This window comes from Mustela lutreola, chromosome X (assembly GCF_030435805.1).
Source record: "Mustela lutreola isolate mMusLut2 chromosome X, mMusLut2.pri, whole genome shotgun sequence".
Classification (NCBI taxonomy): Eukaryota; Metazoa; Chordata; class Mammalia; order Carnivora; family Mustelidae; genus Mustela; species Mustela lutreola.
In genome coordinates this window covers 93,939,883-93,959,650 of record NC_081308.1, presented here as the reverse complement: position 1 = coordinate 93,959,650, position 19,768 = coordinate 93,939,883, and the positions used below count along the sequence as shown (strand labels likewise).

The window sequence follows — 19,768 nt, the reverse complement described above, 5'->3', positions numbered from 1 at the left end:
ATTGTCTGAAAGACCAGGATAGCCTGCCAACTCCCTGCAGCTAATAAAACTTAAATGGGCTGAGAAGGAGAAGGAGGTTCCCAGAGTCAGGCAATAGGGGAGCCTTAAACATCTGAGCAGACTACTGAGATTACCTGCAGGACCTTGGTAGACCTGTAGATGTGGATCAGGCTCAGAAGGAAACTCCTGGTATCAGCCTTGGGGGATTGAGTGCTAAGGGGACCATGTGTGGCCCAACTGCATAAGAAGGTTCATTGGGACAGGTTTCTGGATGTCTGCTCAGCAAAACTACCACCAGTCTTTTTATTGTTGTAAACACAGCCTTATGCGTGCTGAACACATCAGCAAGGAGGGGTTACCCCCTCGTGATTCCAATGCTATGCCAAGCTCCCTGTTTCTATAGATGGACAGGGCCTCAGGAGGGCACATTAAAAAACTGTGGCATGTAGCCACCACCCTGTGGCATCAGGGCATAGAATGGGCCAAGACCGGCTGAATTTCTACATGACCCTGATGGACATGAAGGGCAAGTGCTAAAGCACATCATTATTCCTGGACCTCCGTGGAAAGATGGTAAGAAATAGGGAGTAGATCTTACCATATAGATCTTGGGTCATATTTAAGAGGTCAAGGAACCATCCACTATCCAAAAACTGGTAACACAGTGGCATTAGAAGTCAGGATGACTTAATAGGTTGATTACCCAGAAGGGTAAAACAGTACTCCCTGCCCTCTCTCTCCTCATCCCACTCATAAATGACCTAGGCTCAAGACAAGATCCTATTGCCTTTGAAGTGGCTACTACCATGTGACAGCATCTGAGAGCTGGAGAATCCTTCCCACAACACCTTTGCTCAGACTTCAAAGAGCCAGAAGTGTGGGGGAAGAGCTTCAGGGAAAAAGAACCTTGTGAATCGGACAGGGTAACCTTGAGTTTGAGTGGTGACTTTTTCCATTCATACCTCAGTTTACTTCTTGTGCCCTGGCATTTTAGAGGAAGGAGTTTGTGATAAGGGGTCCTACTCCATCATCTCTGAGTTTGGAGAATAAAAATTTCCCTGGGTCCTTTTTCTGTTTTACTTTCAGTTTAAAACTTTGAATAAAGGGAAGAAGACCAATATCATTGACTCCATGCTTCGGATTTTGGAGCAATATTCTAGCAACTTGTAAAATTTGATCCGGGAACAGACTGAAGAGCTGGAAATTGAAAAACAGAAAACGGAAATCTTCTAACACAGATGCTACCACTGTATGTGTGAACACCTGAGGAGTGTGAATCCTTGGAACAGTGTGTTCTATTAGAAATTGAAAGAAAAAATTACCCATAACTAACTGCTCCTTCCCCCTATCCTGAACCCTTTCTACTTCCAGTAGGTTTGAGCCACACCTTCAAATCAAAGATGAATTGGAAACCAAGGGAGTAGAGCACACCTTCCTAATTTCCCACTACCTGTGGAGCATGCTGGTCATTTATGTTTTTGGTGCTTAAGTTTTTCTATGTGTAACTTCATGACTTTGCCTGGAAGCTGACCAATTAAAAAGAATCAGTTCTTTGAGGTCCTAGAGGAGAGAACCAGAGTTGTTTTTCTAGGTTTTCCTTCCTTGTTCAAAGCCTTACCTTTTGATACTGTTTCCAAAATTTCCAAGACACCTGATCATATTGTAACATGATTGTTTAGGAGATAACTGGGAAAATTGGTCTCATGTAAAAGCAACCACCTGGGATCATCCCCTGAGTGAAGGGATAGCTGAGGAAAAGCTCCACAAGGGGTTCCTTGGTGGCTCAGTGGGTTAAAGCCTCTGCCTTTGGCTCAGGTCATGATCCTGGGGTCCTGGGATTAAGCCCTGGATTGAGCCCTGGATCGGGCTCTGCTCAGCGGGGACCCTGCTTCCCCCCTCTCTCTCTACCTGACTCTCTGCCTACTTGTGATCTCTCTTTCTGTCAAGTAAATAAATAAAATCTTTAAAGAAAAAAAAGAAAAGCTCCACAAAAACACAGACCAAGGCTGTCTGTTTGGTGCTGTGTTCCAGCATCTGGCATAGTACCTGGCACATAATAAGCATTCAACATATATTTATAGACTAAATTAAAGAATTAATGTTTTCACCCAGATGACATCTTCTTCCTACTCATTTACTTGGCAGTGGTTTTTGGAGAAATTGTGTTTTAGCAGATGTTTGTGTGGCATGCCGGGAAGCCTGTTTTCTCTGAGGAATAGCTGTCTCTGCTTTTGATCACTTGCCAAATCCCTCAAAAAGGACTACATGGTTGAACCTGAGGGCTTTGACTTGATCACCTTGTACTTCAGTGACATTGTGGGCTTCGCCACCATCTCAGCCATGAGTGAGCCTATTGAGGTGGTAGATCTTTTAATGACCTGTACACAGTCTTTGATGCTGTCATAGGCAGTCATGATGTCTACAAGGTAAGTTACTGAGCAGAGAAGTATATTCTAGGGAGAAATTTTTATATGAGACTCGCAATCCCAAAATTAAAAGGTGGAATTTTACTGAATGCTGTTATGTAGGAGGTAAAGTTTATTTATGTATTTATGTGTTTATTTATTTATTTTCGTTTCAAATGTAGAATTCAGTGATTCATCAGTTGCATATAATACCCAGTGCTTACCACGTCACGTGCCCTCCTTTATGCCCAACACCCATTTACCCCCTCCCCCCAACCTACCTCCCCTCCAGCAATCCTCAGTTTCTTTCCTATAGTCAAGAGTCACTCACGGTTTGTCTCCAACTCTGATTAAGGACGTAAAATTTAAATAGTATAGCACTTCCATTGGTACCATATTAGAAATGAAGGCCAGACAGAATGCATACAATCTCACACTTTATAAAATAACAGTATGAACTGAGCAAGAGATCACCAGGCAGATTTCTCTTGAGCTGTTTTCTAGAACTGAGACTAAGAAGAGGCTGGAGCCAAAAGGGTTATTGTACTTCAGTGGCTAAGTAACCACAGTGTAGGTAGTCTCATGCTAGATATGATACAAGGGCGATAGAAGAAGCATTGGTGCTTTGCCCATAGGTGGTGACAGCTACAGAGTTCATCTTGGTAAAACTCATGTAGATCTAACACATGCTGTTAAAATTTGGTTTGTTCCCCTAAGTACCATTTTTATATAGGAGGGAACTCTGGCATCACATAGGTCAAAGGGATTGCTATAGGGTAACCATGAGCCCATTTAGCTTTGACATTTAGCTATCATACCTGCTATCCAAGGTTGCTGAATATGAGCAGAGAATAGATGACTACATTCACTCCTTTGGTTCCTATGCTTCCCTTCCTTTGATTTTTATATGTTGTCTTATCTCTAGGCAGAAAATGACTAAAAATCTTATAGCTGTGCAAGGCCATTTCCACGTTGCCTGAAACATGGATACTTGTCTTATTGATGGAAAAACATGCCCCAGGAATCCCAAACTTTAGACAGCTCCTCTATCCTAGGAACCAAGGTAGAGCTGGGGAATGAGTACCTCTATTCATTGGATCCTTCACAGTAGTCTGAAATGTTCCAACTCTCAAATCACACACAGGGCAGTGTGTTTATCTCAGATTAGACAGGGCCCTTTCAGGTCAGGTAGAGAGCCTCAGGGCTAGACCAGCCATCTAAATAGGGCTCAGAAATAGATATCATACCTGTCAATCAGCCGGAGCTGCAAACTTATCAAGAAGCACACATGGAAGCCACAGTGGAGGAAAAATCCATAGAATCAGACTACCTGTCTTAACTTGTTGAACTCAAGCAGCCTGAAGAGGAAAACAAATCACCGAAAGCTAATTCAGTTGAAACTAAAATCAAAGAGGATTCAGCGTGGGCAGTAACACAGCCACTGGTTTAATCAATGCAGCTGATACTCTCAGACAATTGTCTGAAGTCTTAGGGATGAGGCCATAAGATATTTTGGTACTTCATGACTGCAGTAGGGAGTTCGTGGGCTGTTTCCAGGGTAGAGTGGGGCTCTCCAAATCCAAAAATGAGAAATCTAATTTTTCAGTCCTGTTTATTAAATGCAACAGGGCAAAGGGAATAAAATTGAACCAGCAGTGAGTCACCAAACCCGTTTGTGTTTTCATTTTCTTTACCTGTAAAATTGGAATCACCTCCCAGCTCTTGATAATCTGAAATGGAAGTGAGAAGGTTACTGCAAAATTACAAAGCTGGTGATTTGTTTTCAGTTTCTGTTCTCCTGCCACCACCCATCTCAACCAACCCCTTTTCTTTACCTCCCCTGCCCTTTCTGTGTCCTCCTGAGGGCTCATGCCCCCCCACAGTCCCCCACAACAGTCTTTCACCAAGGCTAGGCACTGCCCATGCTTCCCACCCTTCTATTTTCCTCACCCATGTGTGTGGGGACTCCTGAGTGACTGACTCATTTCGGGGAAGAGTCAACCACTATTCTTTGATAACGGCCAGCTAGTAAGTGAGTCTCTCCCTCCCATATAACATTTGGAGTGTACCTGTTCCCTTCCTCTATGCAGGCTGGCATACTTATTTGAGGACAGGGATCCCTTTCTCCAATTGTACGAGGAAAGGGAGGCCCTGGATGGAAGCATGGTGAGGTACAAAGTCTCATGTATTCAAAGCATCATTGTTACTGGCTATATAGAAAGTCAAGATGAGAGGCCTATTGCTGATTACTGAACTTTCTCTGGAGCTGAGTCATAGCCACCATCCCATGGCTTGCGTTAAGACATATTAGTTTGATGATGGTAATGATGATTATGATAGCTTACACTTATCCACCAGGCAGGTTTTAAGTGCTTTGGCATATGTTATTTAGTCCTTAGAAAACTCCATAAGGCAGATACTCTTATTATCCCTGTTTTGAAAATAAGGATAATAAAGCACAGAGAAGTTAAGTGACTTGGCAAGGCCACACAGTTTGTAAATGGTACATCTGGGATTCTGACCAAGGCAGTGTGATATCAGAGTTTTGTGGTCATAACTATTGCACTTGTGAGTGCAGTTCTCTAGAAGAACATGGATTTTAATTGGATCCAAACTTGTCCTAGCAGAGTCAGACTGGCACATTTCATGGAAGTCCTTCCAGTAGACTTATCTTTTGGATTTACTTGAAAAGCTTCTACTTACTAGTCACCTTAAAGAGTGAGCACACCTCTTTTGGGAAGATGAGGAATACAGATTTGCCTTTCCTTACAGGTGTCCAGCTTAAAGCAGCTGAGGGCGGGTTCTGCTGTCCTTTGACAAGTGGCATAGCAGAGGAGGGGATAGCTGGTGGAAAAAAGACTCAGTTCTCACACCCAAGGGACTACAAAACTAACTCCATCATATTAACAATGCAAATATCTTCTTCCACCTCCTTCCTTTCCCTTTCTCTATCCTTGTCTTAAGGCTGCTAGCTCATTTACCTGAAATCTTCTGGAGAAATACTTGCTAGAGGAATATTATATGCACCTTCTCCTAGGGTGCTCTTCCATGGGTATCCATGGATGTTCCTACAAATCTCCTCTTTTCCTTCCCCCAGGAATTACTTGCGGGCCTGATAGTTCTCTAGGGCCAGCCAAGAAACTGCAAAGTTGCTTATTTCAGAATCTATGGGTGTGGGACCTAGACATCAATTTTTTTTTTTTTTTTTGTAAAGCTCCTTAAATGATTCTAATATGCAGCCAGACCTTGAATCTCTGGAAGTCTCTCCATCTTCCTCACTTTACAAGAAATAAGCCTTCTTCATCTCTCTCTCTCTCTCTCTCTCACACACACACACACACACACACACACATACACACACAATTTGTCTGCTCATTCTATTTCCTCTGATTCCCAAGTATTGACCATTGGAGATGCTTACATGGTGGCCTCAGGCCTCCCAAAGAGGAATGGCAGTCGGCATGCAGCTGAGATTGCAAACGTGTCTCTAGATATCCTGAGCTCCGTGGGGACCTTTAAGATGAGACACATGCCAAAGGTGCCAGTCCGGATTCCAATAGGCCTGCATTCAGGTAACAACAGCCAGCTACAGGAAGAAAAGACATTCCCATGCACCTCAAGAGAAGATTAGAAAAGGTCGGAGAGGGTGTTGCTCCCCTGATTACTGGCAGTTGGATCATCCAGATGTCTAATGGTGCCTAATTTCTTTATGCCTATCCAAGTTTTACTCTCTCCCCAACACCTATACTACCCCATTGGGCAGAAGTCCTTGTTCTAGGTACCAATACCTTTTAATCTACCTTTCTTGTTAGAGCCAACATTTTCTATGTGCTTCAGGTGAAGACTAGAAAAAGGGTAGAGTGCCCCTGATAACTTTATGCCTAAAACTTCCCTCAACTGGCTTTTATGATATGATCCTCACTCTTTGAATGCTTTTTCTCCATTTCATTCGCTGGCTGTCTTGGAATCTCCTGCTCTCTAACTGTAGCTGCTACCTGATTTTTTGTAAAGCTCTGAGTTGTGGTCTAATTGCTCTCCTCACATCTTGATTTTTGTTTCTCAACCCACTCCAACCTGGCTTTCATTATCTACCATTGTCTGATAATCTCTTCTTTCTCTGTCTATCCCTTAAATATTGATGTTCCCCAAGGTTCTGTCTTTCATCCACTTTTTTTCTCCCCTTACATACTTTTCTTTCATTCATATCTATGGTTTAAGTACAACTTGTATGCTGATGACTTCCAGCCCTATTTTTTTTTAAGATTTTATTTATTTATTTGACAGAAACAGTGAAAGAGCATAAGCAGGGGGAGCAGCAGAGGGAGAAGGAGAAGCAAGCTCCCCAATGAGTGGGAAGACTGATGCGGGATTCTATCCCAGGACACTGAGATCAAGACCTGAGCTGAAGGCAGTTGCTTAACCAACTGAGCCACCCAAACTTCTCTCCATCCCCACTTCTGTATATGTCTTCTCCCTTAAGCTTCAGCCTTCTATATCAAACTTGCTGCTGAAATTTCCACCTGAATGTTCTACACGTACCTCAGACTCAATCCCAAAACAGAATTATTTTCTTCCCACATAAGCTTCCTCTTCTTCCTGTGTTTATTCTCTATTTCAGTTGATGGTATAACTATTCACCTTAACTAGGTGAACTAGAAACTAGCTCCAGTTAGTTTTGGGAGTCAACCTCCTTGATTCCTCCCTCACCCTTACACCATTCAACCATTTACCAAGTCTTGAGCATTTTACCTTTTAAATATTTCTTGAATCGGTCTTGTCTATACTTGACTCTCATAACTCAAGTCTAGGCCACCAGCTTCTTTTGCCTGGATCACTGCAATAACATCTCCTTGCTTCCAATCTTGCTTCTTTCTATCCATCCTTCTCATAGTCATCAGCATAATCTGTGTTTACTTGTTTCTCCTTCCATTAGACCAGAAGCTTCTTAAAAAATTTTTTGGGGGAAAGGTGCCTGTGTGGCTCAATTGGTTGAGCATCCAACTCTTGGTTTTGTTTAAGTCATGATCTCAGGGTCTCAGGATAGAGCCCCACATCAGCCCCACATTCTCAACAGAGAATCTACTTGAGATTGTCTCTCCCTCTCCTCCTGCCCCTCCCCCCTTGTTCACTCATGTGTGAGTGCTCGCTGTCTCTAAAATAAATAGATAAAATCTTTTTTAAAAAGTTAAAAAATTTTTCTCTGCTTGACTTATTTCGCTAAGCATGATACAAAACAAACTGAGGGTTGCTGGGGGGAAGGGGGTTGGGAGAAGGGGGGTGGGGTTATGGACATTGGGGAGGGTATGTGCTTTGGTGAGTGCTGTGAAGTGTGTAAACCTGGCGATTCACAGACCTGTACCCCTGGGGATAAAAATATATGTTTATAAGAAATAAAAAATTTAAAAAAAAGTTAAAAAAATTTTAAGTAGACTTCATGTTAAATGTGGGGCTTGAACTCATGACTCTGAGATCAAGAGTCACATGCTTTACCAACTGAGCCAGCCAGGTACCCCTAGACTATAAGTTTCTTGATGGCAGGAACCATATCTTACCCATGTTTGCATCCTGAATGCTTATGTTCAGCATTTTTCTTTTAAAGAAAAGACTTCAATCTCTCCTTTGTGCTTCAGTTCCACATCTTCAACCTTCTTCAGCACATCTTTTCTTAGATTATTCACCATTATTTTGAATTCAACATATCTAAAAGTTCAAATCATCTTTTTCCATGAATTATAAGCCCATGCCAATTTCCTCATGGTTGTCAGAGAGCCAATAAGTCTATTGGTTCTCCTTTCATGATGTCTTTGTTTCATCTCCCCTTTCTGCCCACCCACTCCCTATCATCTCCTCCTTCCCAGTGTTCATGACCTTGTGCTTGCATTACAACAACAGTTACCTAACAGGTTTCCCTGATTTTACTTTCTTCCCGTTCAATGCATTCTGTACACTGATCTGAGAAGAAAAAAGGAAAAATCATTTTTGTCATGTAATTCCCTGCTCAAAATTATCTAGTGGTTCAAGGTCTTCCATCTGGTACAGCCCAATATCCAATCTTGTCTCCAGTTTTTCCTGAGCCCCTGAATTAGGCAGACTGCTTTCTCTGAGAGCTTCCCAATATTTCATGGTCAATTCAAACCACAAATATTTGATTCTTGTTCCTTTTCTCCTACTCAAATCTTACCCACCCATCATGATTCAAATTAAATCCCATCTTCTCCACTGGACCTTTCTTGACTGAACCGGATCCTATTTAGCAGCCCCCCCCCCCCTTCATTTATCTTATTTCAACCATACATTGTTTTGGGTTGTTGCTTACTTGCTTCCTGTTTAGTAGTCTTTTCTCTTTAATTAGACTATAAACTCCTATAGAACTGAGATCAAGTATGTTACATTTTTTTTATTCCCCTTGGTGCCTAGCTCTGTGTCCAATGAATGCTTATGAATGGGAAGAAATGAATCAAAATGAAAAACACAAGTTTTGTAGTTCTTATTTATTTTTATTCTTATAAATTAAAGGAAGAACTTCTTGAAGCAAAAACATTTAATTACTTTCTCTAACTCAGGAAATAGCAAAAAGATAATGCTGAACAATTTCAAATAGAAAGGGAGCAGAGGCCAGAAAAGTAAGGGTGGAGAATTTTTTAAATACTTCTTTTTAAAATTTTTTTAAAGATTTTTAAAAATTTATTTGAGAGACAGAGATCACAAGTAGGCAGAGAGGCAAGCAGAGAGAGGAGGAAGCAGGCATCCTGCTGAGCAGAGAGCCAGATGATGGGCTCAATGCGGTGCTTGATCCCAGGACTCTGGGATCATGACCTGAGCCGAAGGCAGAGGCTTTAACCCACTGAGCCACCCAGGCATCCCAAATTTTTAAAATACTTCTGAATTACGTTTTCATTATGGTTGCTGAAGTTTTTTGCAAGTAATGTTCACTGTCTGAACACCCAACAGTCATAATGAAATGTAAGAACAAAACACATTCTAAGGGCAAATATAATATATTCTTGGGTTATCTATATATGCTGCTTGTCTGTGCCCCTAACACAAATGATTGAAAGCCAATTCTACTTCTTTTCAGATTTTCCAATTGTCTTAGTAATAATTCTCCTGGGAAATAAATAACCCATGAGATCCCTTCTTCTGACCCTAAGACATATAAGAAAGGGTCACTTCTTCTTTATTGTAACAAACGTGCTTGGATCCTGAGTCCCTGCCCAGGCCTTTCTGGTTTGGCTTTTATGCTTATTTGTCCCTATTGACAGATATAAATATCTTGGGTATAACTGTGACTTGGAACAAGAGTGTAAATCAGAAGGGTAGTCATGCCTGCATCATTATCAGCTTGCTTTCTTGTAGGGCAAAGAGTTTATTACTCACTGTAGGGCTTCCTTCAGATTCCCAGAGCTATTTGGTGGCAACTTTGTTCTTTTATGCAGCTACATTCCTTCCCCTTGGAAGTGTTCCTCTGTTACCATTGGACATATACCTGTTGACTGTAATCCCAACTGACTGCTACTTTGCAGGGCCAGTTGTTGCTGAAGTGGTGGGGCTCACCATGCCCAGATACTGCCTGTTTGGAGACACTTTGAACACAGCTTCTCTTATGGAATCAACAAGGTTACATGAGTACCTGTGATGGGATGGGATGGTAACCTCCTACTGTTGGAAAAGTGATTATTTTTCTAGAGAGGGAAGGAGAACAAGACACCTAATATTTTAATGTTTTTTAAAGAAATGAAAGATAATTCAAGATTAAGATTTTACACACAAGTTTCCTGGTCTCTAATGATAAGCCAGTAGGGGGGGATATTGGATTAAATATGTACCCTTCTTGTTCTAGCTATGAAGCTGTGTAACTAAGTGACACTGAAACAGTCAATTTGATCAAAACAACTAGAAATGTCCTTTGGGAATAGAAAAAAAAAATTGGCCAGCATGGTGTGTTCGGGGAAGTCGTGTTGAAAAAAGAAAAAGTATGGGACTGGCATATTTAGTTTTTCAACTAGTTTGTGGAGACACAACCAGAATCAGCTGCTTCCCACCCGACTGCTGTTTACTGCTCTAGTCCTCTTTCTGAACTAGTTAGGATCCTAGGAGTTCTGGTTTTATCAAATAGCCCTCTTGAATTTAGCTGGCAATTATCCTTCAACCTAAGGAGCTTGGAAATCTGAAATAATTAATTCCAATTAGCCTGTATATAAAATCTTTAGTTTTTATCAAAACAAGCATGGTGTCAAAGATACCATTTCTTTTCCCCCTTCTTTGAGAATAAAACTGTACAAATCTTCATGCCATCTGTCTGTTGCTGGCACCTCTTTTTTGGTTATTTACTGCCACTACAAGGCAATGTCAGAAACACAACATGCCTTGCCCTTTATCAGGATTGAGCAAAGCAATTTGTTTATGCTACTATAGGAAAGCATAGAAAACAATAATAGGTTCTATATACAGTTTTCATGGGTTTTATACTTAAAAAACACTTAAGCTCTTAGCAGTCCTGGCTTTAGCAGCTACTAGGCAAGACAAGATCTTCCCAAAACTTCAGTAGTATACTCAGACTAGTCTCTGATGTTATGGTGGCCTATATCACAGTGGGTGGTGCCCTGTCTGACCCCACTCGTCATCACTCATGTGCAAAAACAGGCTTGCACAATGGGTCCAGTCTTAGTCAATCTAGCCTGTGCGGCCATGATTAAGGAGGCAGCACAGAACTTAGAAGCTGTTGTCAGAATAAATTTTCTGACATCTGGGAAAGTCTTCGAACTCCATAAACATGGCAGAAGCTATGGAAGTAGTCATCCAGGAACTGCTGCATGTGTATGACTTTGCTCTTGAAATGCAACCCAGGATGAAGTGAAACTGATCATGGAACCACAATGCAGATTTGGCATAGCACTCTGGACTGATGTAAGCTTGTAGAAGATTGAAGTCACATTCTGGTCTGCACCAGGGAAACTCCACTCATTTCACATTGGAAATATAGAGCTGAGAGCAGAAATAGAATTTTAGGTATCACCTTGTCTAGTGAACAGCTAAGAAGAATTAAATGGACTGAATCATGCACAGCAGGTGTTTATTAAGTACTGACTATGCAAGGAAGGCATTGTGAGGGATATAAAGAAACAAACGCATGTCGTCTCAGCACTAAAGGGGCTGGTTAGTATGCTTTTCTGGAAACTAATGACTGTGACCAAAATAGGGCATTAAGCACCACACCTGATTGAAGATTTGTAAAGAGATAGTCTCATGTTGGATATGAGACCAGGACATGTCAGAGGTCTACTAAAAATTAATTTCATCAGTATCACCATTATGCCCAGTTGAATTCACTGATTCTGGAAAGGAAGTAACTAGTGACCTAGTGCTGGACTGATTCTTCTTGCAAAACACGTGGATGTTTATTGGAACGAGCTCTCTCTTTTGACCCGTGTATTCCACACGAGTAGGATTATGACTGACGACCAGATGCTAGTGGAGTCATATACATAGGGCTGGCAAAGGGCACCTAGACGAGCATGCGGCTTTTAGGGACCCTTTTTTTTTTTTTAAGATTTTATTTATTTATTTGACACAGAGAGAGAGATCACAAGTAGGCAGAGAGGCAGGCAGAGAGAGGGAGGGACGCAGGCTCCCCGCTGAGCAGAGAGCTCCACAGGGGGCTCAATCCCAGGACCCTGAGATCATGACCTGAGCGGAAGGCAGAGGCTTAACCCTCTGAGCCACCCAGGTGTCCCTAGGGACCCTTTTTGAACAGAGATTTTGGGTGACCATGACTTAGCAAAGAAGACAAAAACAACAGTACGGAGCTGGGAAAAATGTTACTAAGTTATTATGTGAAAGTTATTATGAGAACACATAGCAGAAATTTCTTGCAGTTCTTTCTAGCCTTGCCTTCCTACTTTGATTGTTTTCAGCTTCTAAAAGAATTATTTTCTCAAGTGTGTGTGGGAATAAGTCTTGGACTCTTATTTAAGACTCAATTTGAACAGGTCTTACTTTATAAGATAATAGTTTTCGAGAAAGTCAAGGATTCTATCTGAGTTAATAATAAGTGACAGCTCTTCACTGAAGAGTTACACTTAGTTGCTACATAAAATTTTTAGTCATAGTTTTCCATTTAACACTCTTATCCCGGGTTGGGCTCATTAGTTGGAAAATAATACATTCGTGTGTATATACATATAGATGCATCTACCCACAGGAAATCTATAAATGTACAATTGTCACAGAATGTTGACCAAGGTCTTGGGACATTATTTTTAATTGATGTTCTATTTTAAGTGCAGCGATACTGTAACATGGTTGTATGGATGCATATGTAAAAAGATACCCTGCTGTCTCTTAAGTAGGGTATGTAGACCTTGGAAGCTCTGCTTTAGCAGAGAAGAAGCCACTGACACCTAACTTGCCTCTGAGGAGGTCACATTTCAGCTGAGAGCACAGTAGTGGTAGCTGGTTTCTCAATCACAACCTTAGAGTTAAATTAACACCTTTCTGTTGCATGGCCTTTCATCTGGGATAGGGTCTAGGAGGCTGATAAGTGCTCTAGCTAACACCTTATTTGGGCCTGGTGAGGAAGGCCACTCCCCGTTCCTCCCCCTTTTGAAATCCTAACTGAAGTTCTCTCTCAGGGACTTTTCTTAGGGTCTTGTTCATTTAGGAGTGGGGCCATCTATTACATTAATATTTTCTCATTGATTTTACCTGGAAGAATACAGTCACATCTGTCTTTCTTTTACAGCTTACTGCATTCATGTCAGTCACACAATTCTTCAAGCTCTGAGTAGTGAGGGCTATGAAGTAGAGCTTCGAGGAAGGTCAGCGGTCAGGGTATAATATCCGTTTTTTTTTTTTTTTTTTTTTTGGTTTGTTTGTTTAAATCAAACCACTTGAACACACCTGCTTCTAGAGAGGTCATGGTCTGCTGAAAGAGTTTACCTGGGTTTCTGAGACTTAGAGCTATAATTTGGGCAGAATTTCTAGCCATATTTGCGGTTCCCAAGAGAGTGTTCCCTTTTGCTTCAGTTTTCTTCTCTTTAAAATATGGCCACAGTGAGGAGGAGTGTTACAACTCCTGGGTTTTTCAGACTATGAGCTGCATCTTTCTCTCTTAAAGGATTACTCAGAGTTTGGGTTTTCAGTGAACTGCACTATTATTTATATCTTCTAACTTCCATTTTGTTTACTCTTTGGCTGAAATTCAGACATGATTCAATAAACTAAAGTATTAGTGAGTTTGGGTTTTCTATTTGCCTGCTCAGTGGCCACCTTTCTAATTTTTCATGCACACCATTGACCCCCTCCCATTTACAGAGGGGCTTTATGTCTTCCCTGAAGGACCAGGAGGAATGAAGTCAGTTCCCGTGAAAGACAAACATTTTGAAGCACCTTTTCTCTCTGTTAGGACGATCCATTGATCTGGGATTCAGGATTAGAGTAATTTTACCTTTTCTTTCTTTCTTTTTTGCCATCTCCACTGGATTCTTTTTATCTTCCTCTAGGTAGTCCCAGAGCCCCTGGCTTCCCCATTTGTAAGAGGCTCTAGAAAGTCGATCATCTAACTTTTTCATTTTTAGACAAAGAACCAAAGCCCAGAGAGGTGAAGTAATTTGATCAGGGTCACACAGTCAACTGATGACAGAATAAACCAAAACCCAGGGAAGTCTGACTTCCCACTGAGTATTGTTTCAATGGTACCATTGTGCATGAAAATTATTTTCGCAGTGATTATACTTCGGCAAAGCAAAACCCAGAATGATGCACAATTTGTTTCTGTCATTGGCAAGCCTTCCTGGGATGGTGGCAATTTACACGTAAAAGGATTTCAGAAGTTAAAGTTTGGAAGGCTTGATTCTGATTGATCAGTTCCTTTTCTGTCTAGTTCTGGTTTGTCTCTTCCAATAGATCTGAGTATCTTCTAGAAGATGGGATGGGTCATTTATGAGGGGGTAGAGGTTATTTTCTCACCTCTGCAGAGAACTCAGTGAGATGATAGAAGTGGCAACATTACTTGAACAGCGAATCACATTATTCAAGGCTTTTGTGATTCCTCTATATATTGACATTTCTTATCAGAGGACGACAAAGGTGGCTTTATTTCCCAAGGCACTTTCCTCTCTGGATTGCTGGGCACAGATTCTGTCATTTAAAAGCTGAAGAGGTGACACTTTTGAAACTGAAAAGGAAAAATATGCCCCCACCCCCCCATGGCTTTTATTGCCCCCAAATTCTAGTTAGGAAGAATCATATCTTTGGGTGTTTTGAGTATAAAAGCAGGACTACTTCAGAAGGGCCCTTTGAAACTTCACAGTTTCCCTTACCCCAGGGAATTTGGGAACCTGCTACAGCAAGATGGAGGAAAAGGTAGGGAAAGTCTTTCCCTGAGGCCATGTCAGTCCAGGTGTTAGAGGCTTCCTGATAAAAGGGCAATACTGAGAGAGAAGAGAGGGGGCCTCAGGGGAGAATGTGAAGGACATTACGTAGTAGGGACTGGGGGATACGAGATTCTTTGTCACGTGGGGCATGCAATATATCCCCAATATGACCATATTACCAGCACACTTCAGAAATTCTGATCCAACAGTTCCATTCCTCATTCACTCTGTGCTGCTGGAAAGCAAGAATGGCTTTAGTACATGGGTCAGAAGGGCCGCATTTTGATAGCCTGCCAGATGTGATAGCAAAGAGGATGGTTGAAAACACCCTCTCCTTCCAGCTGGCTGGTATTTGAAATTCCTACATCAGAACCTCTTCTCTTGGGTTCAAGGATTGGATCCAGTAACAACACTCTTTTCCCACTCCATCTCCTTCACGGGAATGATGACACTTTAAGTTGTTTCCCCTAGTGGATTCAAAAGTGTGGATTGGGTTGGGTGAGAGAAGAGAACATAGTGCAGTTGAATAATTAGGTGGATGGGGTTAACAAAGAAAGACATCAAACTGAGGAAGCTGAGGTAGATTGGAGGAGGACTCATTTAGAGGGGACAAGCTCAGTCTCTATGGGGAGTTGGCCTAAGGCCCACTCCAACCCCCTCTTGTATTGTACTGGCAACAAATCATCAGTGCTTAACTGGCCAAGTCAGCTTTTTTCAATATTTCTCTCTAATGGCCTGGTGATAAGTCCTCTTATTACCTCTTCTCTTACATGAGTCCTATTTCAGTCACTGTTTTTTTGACAAGTTTGAAGCTTCTTGCTGAGACTTTATATATATCTAGGCTTATCAGTTATATTTACCAGGACCTCTTTAGGTAAATTTACATTCTGAGAAGACTTTCCCAAATGGTTGTTCTCAGCCAGTTTATGTCCTTGCAGGGTGGACACTTGTAACATTCTGGGGATAAATAGTATTTGATTCTCAGGCCCTTAAGCAGTAATCCTGTTTTATTTGTGATTTCTCTTTTCCCCCCAACCTCTTCCACCCCATCCTCAACCCCTTGCACTCACATACAGAAGTTTGGACATGTGTAAGTGTGTGCACACACACGTGCCCCCCCCCCCCACCAGCGTTTGATCTAAGAAGTAATGAGGTTGGGGGCACTTGAGTCGCTCAGTCAGTTAAGTATCTGACTCTTGATTTTGGCTCAGGTCATGATCTCAGGGTTTCAAGATCGAGCCCTATTGGGCTCTGTTCTGGGTGTGGAGCCTGTTTTAAGATTCTCTCTCTCCCTCTCACTCTGCCCCTCCCCACCACCCTCTCTCTCTGAAAAAAAAAAAAAAAAGGAAAAAAGAAAAAAAAGTAATGAGGTTGTATTGGCATAGTCATGAAGGTCAGAGGTCTGGTCTGTAATTCTTGTCCCATCAGTGACTTAATGTGTAACACTGGACAAGTAACTTTATCCTCTCTGTGCTTCCATTTCTTCACATAGAGTCCTCTTCTGACCCGTGATTATCAGGAAGCTCATTAATCACAAGATTTGAAATTCCCAGCCATTGCTTTTTGGCCTCTAGACCTTCCCTTGACTCCAGTGTGTTGGAGAAGCTATGTGGTATAGAAGGAAGAGCATTTAAAATTTGGAGTCTAAGATGTTTACTAGACTTACTGTGATGAGCATTTTTAATATATATACATATCAAATCATTATACTGTATAGCTGAAACTAGTGTTGTATGTCAGTTATATCTCAGTAAAAAACAGCTAAGTTGTAGTAAAAAGAAAATAAATAAAACCTGGAGTTTAGTAAAATTGGGTTTGGGTTCCAGCTATGCTTGCTTATTGACAAGTCATTTAATTTCCATGAAACTCAGTATCCCTATTTGCAGAATGAGGTTAATAATAAACTCACCTTCCAGAGTTTTTGTGAGAATTAAAAAAGACAGGAGATGCCAAAGTGTCTTAAAAGTGTCAGACCAAAGTAAGATACTATTATTTGTGGGGAGGGGGGTGTCTCTGGGACTGCTCAGGGATTGATACCAAGTCAAAGGGTTTGCTTTAGGTTTTGGTTGTTGCATACTTGTTCTCCCCCACTTTCTCTCTCTTCAGCAGAATTTTGGAAATAGGGTGGATAAACAGAGATCTAGGATTTTAAGAATCCTGGATAGGCTCCCAAACCTCAGAGAACCCCTGGGGCTTCCCTGCATACTGTTTGATTTGGAAGTTTGCCTGAGTCCATAACACTCCCATTCTCTTTTGCAACCATTAGTTTTGGCATCCCAGCGTGTGTCCCAGGACTCATCCAGATATCTGGACAATCCTGGCATCCACAAAGCTCCCTTGGGTATTGGCACACTGTCTCAATAGCCTCTTGATCTCAAGATAAACACCCAAATACGCCTGAGGGTTGAGATCCTCAAGTTTGAGCCTTAAGAGTATGTTTTAACAAAGTGAGGTCCAATGACACCTTGAGTATTCTAATTGCTCAAGGGTTGAGTTTTCTAGTGAATGGAACAGTATATCTACTGAGCAACTATTCTATATGAGACACTGCACTAGGTACTGTGAGGAACAGAGTTTAGGAGGCAGAAAATTTGGGTTTGTATTTAAAGCCCCAAACGTGACCCATCAGTGTTTTTATTTAACTGCACTGTGAGCTCCTGAAGGACAGAGCCATTTCTGTATTTCCACACCTGGTACAGTGAGGGTAGAATAAATGTAAGAATGAGTGATATGAGTATATTTTAAAGTTGTTCACTTCTTCTGAAAACAGAGTGGCTCCAAACAGTCCAATTATTTGAGTTTTAGGGTGAGTTGGTTGTCAGCTAGTGAAGATTGAGTTGTTGCGGTATTCTCTTCGTACTTGCCTATGCTGGGCTTCTTCAGAGCCTTGAACCAAATACCTGCAAAATGCTTTGAGATTCTTCCACTAAATGTGATTATTATTATTATGGTTGTGGTCATTATTGCTAAGGGATGAATGTATGTGATGTAAAATAGAAAACAATGGATTTGATATTTAAAGGGGGGGGACCTAATTGGAATTTCTAAGTTAAACAATTTAGAACTGTTCCAAATGAGATCAGCCAAGAGTGAGACCATATTTCAGATTAATGAGTTGGAAACACATCCCATTACTTTTCTCAGTTTTAGTAAACACACTTTTTTCCTTATGGATTGGAGGAAATGAAAGAACAGATGAAAGAAAATTGAAAGTAGAGTGAAACACATTGAGAGGAGGGTTTATTAGAAAAAGGGGAGGGCAAAGCTGAGGCAGAAAACTTGGCTCCTCTGAGGTAGTTCACTTAGGTCCTGGGGTGACTAGCTAGAATTTATACTCCCTTTTTCTTCTCAAACCATGATTCTTGACAACCAAGAAACCAGGCTGTAGATGGAGGCCTCCATGTTGTCTCTCTCTACCTGTGAGAATCCCTTGGCAGGAAGAAAAGAACACTGCAGAAATGCAGACCTCTCTAAGCAGCCAAGATGCCCTGGCCTTTAAAGTTGTGCAGCCTGCTTTCCATTTCTATTCCAATTTTTGGTTTCTGTGAGAGCCTTTGGGTGACAAGTATTGGGGGAGGTAGACTCTGAATATATGTACTCTAGAAAGGAAAGACAATGGGATGCCTACAGTCGAAAGATCAAAGCAAAAATGACAAACAAATTCTTGAATTCAGCATCCAGATGTTTGGTTACTATAAAGCCAAACAACCACACGTACTCAGCAATGGAGCTGTGTGGCAGTGTGTAGACAAAACATCTGGATGGCAGCTTCAAATGGTGTTCACTTTTCTTTCTCTTTCTTTCTTTCTTTTTTTTTTTTTTAGAGAAGGGGGAGGGGTGGTGTGAGAAGAGTAGAGAGAGACTCTTAAGCAGGCTCCATGTTCAGCATGGAGCCCAAGGCAGGGCTCCATCTCATGACCCTGAGATTATGACCTAATCTGAAATCAAGAGTTGGATGCTTAACTGACTGAGGCACCCAAGTTCCCCCAAATGGTGTTCAGATTTTGTCTGTCTGCTGTGTCAGCTTATGGAGCTTGTCAGGTATATATAGCAAGGAAGATGTGTAGGAAGGAAAACTCCAGGGAGTGGTGACAAAGGGAAAGCAGAGGCAATTTCTGAGCCAAACTGAATGCTTATACACTGTTGATCAGAAGCACCTCTTTGGGAAAACTGGTTATAGCACATTTAAGATTTTCTGTATTTTCTATAATAAGGGCAAAGGCACAGAAGAAACCTTCTGGCTGGTTGGAAAAAAGGCTTTACAAAGCTCCTTCTTGTGCCCTCACCAATGCGCAAAGATGGATAAGTACACACTTAATTAGAGTCTTCTTATGCCCCACTATGTTCCACTGTCTTCACTATTTTTGTGTCTCTCCTGTCTCACAGGCAAGTGGGCCATGGCTTACAACCAACAGAGATTTCAGCCTTCCAAAGAAGAAAAGCAGAAAGGCAACTGGTGAGAAACAAGCCATAAGGTAATGGCCAGCAGGAAAACAGAACACTAGAGTTTGCCAAATTTTCAGAGCTGGGGCTCCCTTTGGCTTGGGTGCCAGTCTCAGCCTACACTCTGTTGGCAGAGTGTGATGAAGTTGGTGAATTTCCAATCTCCACTGAGTTGAGCAAAAACCCTGTGGGGAGGCCTTTTGCAGACCAAGCTACATTTGAGGGAGGTCAGCTCCCCTGGCCTGAAAGACTGTTGCCTTCTGCACTGATAACACATTTGAATGTTAACAAGGCTGGCCTTGTCATCCAGTTATCAAACAGGTGCACCTTTCTGTTTAATTGTCAAATACCAGGACCACATGATGAACCACCTCACATCTTTGGAGATTCACATCTATCTGAACAATACAGCAATATTGTGATGACCCCCTTTTCCCAGAATCCATTGACAAGACCATCTTGGAGGGGATGTTATGTCATTTCCTCTGGAGGCACTGTTTGATCCCTTCTGAGGTTGGCACTGTCAACCAAAATAAGATTTTTTTA

At 41.6% G+C, this 19,768-nt stretch overlaps 1 protein-coding gene across 1 annotated transcript in view; it reads left to right on the top strand.

Annotated features, from left to right (window-relative positions):
- Nucleotides 1–19,253, top strand: part of GUCY2F (guanylate cyclase 2F, retinal) — a 97,130-nt gene extending 77,877 nt beyond the window's left edge. The window contains 10 exon segments of the mRNA XM_059156827.1: nt 1,087–1,222; nt 1,225–1,249; nt 2,220–2,368; nt 2,371–2,430; nt 5,804–5,977; nt 9,929–10,027; nt 13,147–13,235; nt 18,994–19,027; nt 19,030–19,102; nt 19,166–19,253. Coding sequence (XP_059012810.1) covers nt 1,087–1,222; nt 1,225–1,249; nt 2,220–2,368; nt 2,371–2,430; nt 5,804–5,977; nt 9,929–10,027; nt 13,147–13,235; nt 18,994–19,027; nt 19,030–19,102; nt 19,166–19,253 — 927 coding nt within the window.
- The last annotated feature ends 515 nt before the right edge of the window (nt 19,254–19,768 follow it).